Source organism: Dermacentor variabilis, chromosome 7, assembly GCF_050947875.1.
Source record: "Dermacentor variabilis isolate Ectoservices chromosome 7, ASM5094787v1, whole genome shotgun sequence".
Lineage (NCBI taxonomy): Eukaryota > Metazoa > Arthropoda > Arachnida > Ixodida > Ixodidae > Dermacentor > Dermacentor variabilis.
The window spans coordinates 135,870,878-135,878,443 of NC_134574.1; the positions used below are offsets into that span (position 1 = coordinate 135,870,878).

General features: G+C 46.3%; 1 protein-coding gene across 1 annotated transcript; it reads left to right on the top strand.

Annotated features, from left to right (window-relative positions):
• The first annotated feature begins 944 nt into the window (after positions 1-944).
• Positions 945-7,299, top strand: LOC142587163 (uncharacterized). The gene is made up of 4 exons (XM_075698053.1): positions 945-1,086; positions 3,774-3,983; positions 6,163-6,342; positions 6,505-7,299. Exons 1-4 carry the CDS (start codon positions 1,032-1,034, stop codon positions 7,047-7,049), a joined length of 990 nt encoding a protein of 329 aa, XP_075554168.1. The 5' UTR covers positions 945-1,031; the 3' UTR covers positions 7,050-7,299.
• Positions 7,300-7,566: the final 267 nt, after the last annotated feature.

Genomic DNA, 7,566 nt, shown 5'->3' on the forward strand with positions numbered 1-7,566 from the left:
AGAGAGGAATATGCCCGTGAAAGGGCTCGCCGTCGGCGCACTTATCCAGCCGTTAGAAGCCGCCCGAGCGTAGGCATCCGATAGCGACGATAAGAAGATCTCGAGCTCAGGGAGCGGGAGGCCGAAGCAATCCGGCCCCGCGACCTGTGGCTTACTTAACCCTGAACAAGGTCAGGTGCACGCAGCACGAGCTTCCTTTACCCCCATTTTCCGATAGGAGAACGGTTGGTAATGTTTATGTACATAAAGCACATCGCGCAGGTGACATCAACGTTAAAGATGTAGTCTAACTTTCATTACCTTCCCGTGAACGGATGCATGGTGCAGCGGCTATGAAATCACCCAGCATCGAGAACGTCAATCCCCATCGTGTCGAAAGCAATATGTCACCAGAAACATTGTACCTAACGTTTTGTACATAAAAAAAAGTAGACATTTATGGGCAGACAATGATTCAAAAGTCAATATCTGTATTATTATTGCTTAATATGCCACCTTTCTTCTTCAATATAGTCGCATTAAAACACACACAAAACATTACAGTGAGACCTGTTTTTCAGGATGCCAGGCTACAAATGCGCGAAAAAAAATTCTTTCCATTAGTCGTTTCAAGTTACGTTTCCACCCCTACCACGAAAAGGTCATCTCGATGCAGAACGAAAACAATTTTTTTAAGGTAAGCTTCACCGAGGCCTTTCGTGCAATGTTTCCATCAATCCAGATTTATCAGAATTTAATCAGCGACCATGTAGATTTAAATCTGGAATGTTTCGCACAAAATGAACCAGTTGCTTTGACACGTGTCTAGAGTGACAATCGCGAAATGTCCTTTGTTCAACAAGCATCACTTCGATACACTGGCTTTCATTGCAGACGCACGCTGAAACCATGTTTTAAAAATGGAAGGACTTGTCCGTTCGCGGTTTCAAATAGTTCTTGTGAAACAATGCTGACGACGCACCGGGTGCAAGGTCACACGACCTTGTCTAGGGGAAGGCTCCTTCCAACTCGTTCCATGAAAATGCCGAACAATGAAGCCGTCAAGCAGCGTACTCGTCCTGCTTGTCTCCTTAACGTATGTGCACGGTACGTTCTTTTACTACCCGCAATTCAGACGTATTTATGTATGTGATACGCGTTACGGCCACTGTTGTATGTTCTCTACACTGCCGTGATACCATGAAAGCCGCGCTTCACTTGCGCTCGTCCTTTATGGTGGGCCTGTACACTTGGATGCGGTTGCCTGCAAATAGCTGCGTCCAGGCCACCCGAGGCGGACAAATTCGCCCTTGCTACGTTCTCTTCGCCGTGGCAGTAAAAAATGTTCGCATGAGGGAAAGCTTAGCCTCCTCTAGTTCTGTTTACAAAGTATTAGAAAATGCTTTCTCGTTGTTGTTGGTACCACCTGTTCTTTCTTTTTACTCCGTTAGACCTGAGAACCCCATCGAATAGTTATTCCGTTTAAATTTCTACTGATCAGACGGCGCCTCAATATTCGGCGTTTGTGATGCCGCACAACGCGCGAATAGGCTTAATCTCGTTTTCACCACCAATTTCTTTATGCCACCGAAACATGCGGCGCGACGAAGGTGTAGGGTAAAACGTTAATCTCGCGGAATGTCTAGTGCATTTCGGCCCACGCGCTGTGGCCTCGACATATCGCACGTCGCGGGAAAGTATCGCGTATAAGCGTTTTTTATTGTTCCACAGCGCATTTTGTGTTTCGGGTGTAAAAGCGAAGCTTTCTTTGAAACGACCCCCCCCCCCCCCCTGGGGTTTTCGTGACCATTGCTGCTGCATACAGTTGGGGGTTGGGGCGCTGCTGTCTTGTCGAATAGCTCATATTTAGAAAAGGATATGATTACATGCCGGATGGTAGGATTGAGCCTTGGTCCTCCAGCCCCACACTCGGCTGCTCTAACCGCTAGCCCCTGTTCGCACGTATATATTCCTATTGCAAGGCCAACTATATCCTTGAGATGATCGCCACATGCCTCGCATTGCATAAGACGGGTGTCCGAGAGCGCGTGTGCACGCGCCAGTTATGCTGAAAACGCAAGAATGAAATTGGCAAGTTTATAGCATAGTACATCCTCCCACATAAATTACGAAATTCGCTTTCTTCAAATTATGGGGTTTTGCGTGCCAAAATCGCTTTCTGATTATGAGGCACGCCGTAGTGGAGGACTCCGGAAATTTCGACCACCTGGGGTTCTTTAACGTGCACCTAAATCTAAGTACACGAGTGTTTTCGCATTTCGCCCCCATCGAAAATGCAGCTGCCGTGGCCGGGATTTGATCCCGCGACCTCGTGCTCAGCAGCCTAACACCATATCCACTGAGCAACCACGGCGGGTATTCGCTTTTTTGACAATGTAGGTCTACAGGAAGGGTGCTAAACGAGTCATAAAGCTGCTATATATGTTGAAAAAAATCAGCCTTCGTGTCACGTTTTATTGTAAGCGAAAAAAAAAAACTGAAGCGAAAGGCGAGACGCGCAAAAGGTAACAGCACAACAGATGTGACACGCGCCGTGGTTCTTTTCTGGCTATGGTGTAGCGCTGCTAAGCACGAGGTCGTGGGATCGAGTCCCGGCCGCATTTCGAGGGGGGTGAAATGAGAAAACACCCGCGTACTTAGATTTAGGTTAAAGAACGCTAGGTGGGGCAAATTATTCCGGAGAGCCCCCCCCCCCCCACTACGGCGTGCCTCAATAGGACATCGTGGGTTTGGCACGAAAAACTCCATAATTTTAACAGACGTGCTCATACCACATTACCAAGCATAACAAGGAGAGAAAAAGGCAGAATGAAAACAAACACATTGAAGCGCGAACGTTCTGAGGAACATTGCACCCAAGTTAGCAGTAGTTCAACGCAGAGATGTCACTGTAACCATTCATCGCTGGACACTAACAATCACATGACGCCTCGGTGTCCCTATGAACTTGTGCATTGTTTACCTTGTACAGCGTGTTTGGGAAAGGAAAGTTGTTCGCCGAATTACTGAAGATTACAGACAACATAAATACCGGAATAATAGCTTCGTGTAACTGCGGCGTTATACGTAAGTGAGCCAAAGATTTCTAGTGTTTTCGAAATCATATTAGCCTTAGCTGGCTCTCCTCGTGCAGGTTCAAAAAATACCTGATGCGTATGTGCGTATCAAAACTGAAATATGCGTACTGAAAACTGAAAAAAATGACGTGCTCCATGCATGTCGACGTTTTTGTTTTAGAACTTTTTTGTTGTACTCTTTGATTGTTTGCCATCTCGAAGGTATTTAGCCTATCTCCACCAAGCACATCCGTAGAATACTCTAGGTAGCTTCTTTCTTAGTTATCATCTGAAAATGATCATGTTGTGAATCATCTGCCTTTCTGGGAGGCGGCGGCTGAGAACACTCACATATTTTTTTTGCATTGTATAAATATTGTAATATATTTTTCATAATCGAGAGCTGAATTTAAGTAGTCGCATGTTTCGATATGCGTTGTGTATCCTGTCACATTTCTAATTGCCCAGTTAGTTTCATAATTATATCTAGACTGTAGAGATGATAGCTTTTCTGATGTAAGGACTATACTAGAAGTTGAACCGGTTTACCGGGTAGGTAGATTCTACTTCTGGTATTTTTTAGAGGCAGTAGATTTGAGCAATTCGTTTTTCTTTCGCCTGTGCGAATTTCGTGCGATGCAAACATGGTACGCAGAGCTTCATGCTCTGCTATTTGGCGGTAACTAAATACGTGCACTTTACTCCGTACAAACGCAGATATGACGTTGGCCGGATTTTTTTCTTTTGGAAAGAAAAAGACTCCAGCAAGTTGCTCCAAGCCACCGTATCTTGGCCGCTGTGAAAGGACAAATCGTGGTTGGTATTTCGACCCGACAGTCGGCTGGTGCAAGATGTTTAACTACGGCCCTTGTGGTGGTGGCCTCAACAACTTTCAGTCTGAAATGCAGTGCCTGGAATACTGCCTGCGTGAGTAGAAATTATGTTACCACTCTTTCAACGTTCAATACGTTTTTTTTCTGCTTATATTCTGTTGGGATTGCTGTGATGGGGCTGAATAATCGGGAGAACGAATCGTCAACCTTCACCACGTCATGATGGTGCATCACGGTATGCGCCTCATGGCGCAGGCGCGGCGACGGCTTCATGCACCGACGCCGAATTCGATCGCTGGGGAGGCAGACTGCGGCAGGCCAGTGCAGAAAGTAGGTGGGCGCGAGATTTCTGCTGTAAGCGCCGAGGCATTCGATAGCTGCTGATGTGGCGTTAACGTTTGTTTTACGCTTTTTGCAGGATGTTTATTCCTTTGAACATTGTTTATCAATTATCGCTTTGTTCTTGGGAACGTTGGTTCCTGATTGTGGCAATGTCGACTTGTTGCACCGGGACCCTCGAAGCGAAGCAAGCGGGCTTTCAGCTCCAGTTCCACTCGCTTCACGAATCGACTCAGACTCTGAGAGAATAACATCATGATTTATTGATTCCGAAGAAAAACGAAACTGTTCTGCGAGCGACTCTAATGGCTCCAGCACGGAGTCTGGCCCGCCGTTATGAGTCTGTGATTACATATTGAGACAAGATTGTCCGAAAAGATACGACAGGGGTATGATTCGGTCTCGCACCACATACATTTTAGATACTTTTTTGTCATTGGAGAGCAGCACGTAACCCGTAGCACATGCCAAGGTGCACAACTTGGCATGGAAGAAGTTCATTGAAGAACCGCATATTCCCGCCGACACATACCCGATTTGCCCGAGTAGCAGTCACTGTAGTGAGAATGGCTTATTTAAGTGTTGCCCCTAGCCAGTAATCCAAGTTGTCTTGAAAAACATTCCCTTAAGAGCGGTACATATCAATCTGTCTCGTAACCAGTGACGACAAGTTGGTCGGACGGTTAGTTTAAACCAGGTTTCCTCAGAACAGCTGCCCGACACTGCCTATTAAACTGTGAACTACACACGCACCAAAGGTTAATTGAAGGAGGCTAGATGCGGGAAGACACAGGGCCAAACATGCCACACACTCGCAAAAGTACCCAAGTGATGCAAATCGCATTTAAAGAACTGGAAGTAACCATCACACTAAATCTATCTAATTTTAATCTGGCTAGCATTCTTAGGATATTTCACACACTTTCCGGACTCACACCTGCTGCCTCTCTTCAATTATGGTCACGCCAACGGGGATTGCTGGGTGGTACGTATTCTAAAGGGTGGCGCATCGGGCTGCCGTGCTGAAAGAACAGGTTTCGAAACCAACAGCCGGGCCAACTTTGGTCGCTCGGTATGTAGCGATGTGTTTGCGTCGGAGCGCTCTTCAATGAACCTCTGTTACGCCCACTTGAGTTATTTATGTGGCACTGGTTGGGCGCCGCTCTTGAATGAATCTCTTCGATGCCATCTTGGGCAACTGGGTGCTTACCGTTGTGTTTGTGCACCTCCTTAACGACAAAAAAGAAAGAGATCCTCTAAACGTTCTTCCCTGATTGGCGGAATCAAACCTGTGATCCGCGGCGCCACTTCCAGATGGCGCAACGGGCACAGCAGGAAGCGCGAGAGAGGAGGCCAGCTGCATACACGCTTACGCGTCGGCAATACGGTGTGCCGCAACATTGCTTCGGCTATATTCGCGTTACCGTCGTTAATATTTATCGTGACACTGGGTTCGGCCAGTATATTTTTTTTCCCGTCTGGGCCTGAAGAAACACCGTCCCTTTGCGGTCGACTTCATCTAGCACATCGTCGAGGTGCGACATCTGTGTAGCTGCTGCTGGCGTTAGTAAACACGCCAACCTTGTGACAGGCGTTGTATCTACGAAGGCGCTGTTCTTTGTTGCTGTGCAGTAGTTGTATCGTGTGCCGCGTCACACCATCCCGCCTCTGCGTATTTTGACAACATGGTGTTAAGCGGCCGATTGTGACTCTAATCGTTGCTACCACTTTCAATGATGGACCTTCAAGGGAAACTGCTCATTTTATTCGTAAAATTTCCGACGGCCAGACGTCTACTATGGTGCGTTTTAACAGTAATATAATATTGCGCGTTGCCAAAAAAACTGCTTTTTAAATCAGCTTCGGCCAGTGTCTACTTTGATGTAAGTGAACAATTTTCGGCTGTAATCACCGTTTCTGTTCCAACTTTCCAGAAAAACGCCAACCTAAGACCGTCTGCAGCCTCCCGCCTAAAACTAGGCAATGCTGGGGCAGCTCGCGCCACTGGTACTTTGATCCCACGACAAACTCTTGCAAAATGTTGCAAGGCAAGCTTTGTGCCGACAACGCGAACGGCTTTTCGACTTGCGCAAAGTGCTTGTACAGATGCAGCAGTAAGTCCACAGATTTTTTCATTGTTGCTCGACCCATGGATGTAGCTCTGATTAAACATTGTTCTGTTACTGTTCTTAGTGAATCCTATAACATATGCGATAACGGGAAACAATAATTTTTCTGGGAAGTACAGCTAACGTTTAATCTTTTATTTACCTCAGGTACCAAACCGGAGACCATCTGCCCAAGAAGTTCAATGCAAGGCCAGAACACTTTGTGGTTGCCGGGTCAGCGAACCCCACAGGAAGCGCCAATACTGAATACGCAACCAATTTGGCCCACACAACAAGGACACTCAGAGTCCACTAGCTGGCTGCCAGGTCGGCAAAACTCACAGGCAACCCGAATGCCATCTACGCAACCAATTTGGCCCACTCAACAAGGACACTCAGAATCCGCTAGCTGGCTGCCAGGTCGGCAAAACTCACAGGGAACCCGAATGCCATCGACGCAACCAATTTGGCCTCCTCATCAAAGCCACTCCGGAAACAACTGGTTTCCGGGTTGGCAAAGCTCACAGGGAACCTCAATTCCTAATCCGCAACCAACTTGGTACCCTCCTCACGGGCGCTCAGAGAACAGCCACTTGTTTCCGGGGGGTGAAAACCCGAAGGAAACCCGAAATAACAATCGACAACCAAGCTTGCCCCCTGACCAAGGACGCTCTAAAAACTATAATACAAGCATGTATGCTTTTCTTAATTAAAGAGAATGTCCTCTGTGTCTTCCATTACAATTTATATAAATGTAAAGAGCTTGATTTTACAGGCACGATCTTTATTGGAATAGGGTATCAGAATAATCAAAAATGTTTCTCAAGAAAAACAAGATTATCTGTTCAAGGTGTTCTTGAAAATACAACGGTAATTTCACTGCAATATACGATTATGAACGTTTCATTGAAGTATATCTAAGCAGTAGAGACGGAAAAATGCATTTTGCAATAAAGGTATTTTTTGCTTGTGCTAGACTGTAGATTGCATCAACCAGTGACTGCGCGAATATTTCTCCCTACTTAGTCGTGCCACATCTAACCATTTCAATATTGAAACTTGCTCGGAATAAAATCGAGCGGCTGATAATGAAAACTAAATATTAAGTATGTACCTCCACGCGGCTAACATGACAGCCGCATATCTTGGTAGTGTTGAACTGCGTGCACCCCGAAGCAATAATTTGATAGACAGCATTATAGGCACCATGCACCAAATAAGAGCAACGAT

Excerpts from the sequence above, each read along its gene's own strand:
- LOC142587163 (XM_075698053.1), top strand. The coding sequence starts at position 1,032 with ATGAAGCCGTCAAGCAGCGTACTCGTCCTGCTTGTCTCCTTAACGTAT. Across the intron at positions 1,087-3,773 it reads CTCCTTAACGTATGTGCACG|ATATGACGTTGGCCGGATTT; the intron begins GTACGTTCTTTT and ends GTACAAACGCAG. Across the intron at positions 3,984-6,162 it reads GTGCCTGGAATACTGCCTGC|AAAAACGCCAACCTAAGACC; the intron begins GTGAGTAGAAAT and ends CCAACTTTCCAG.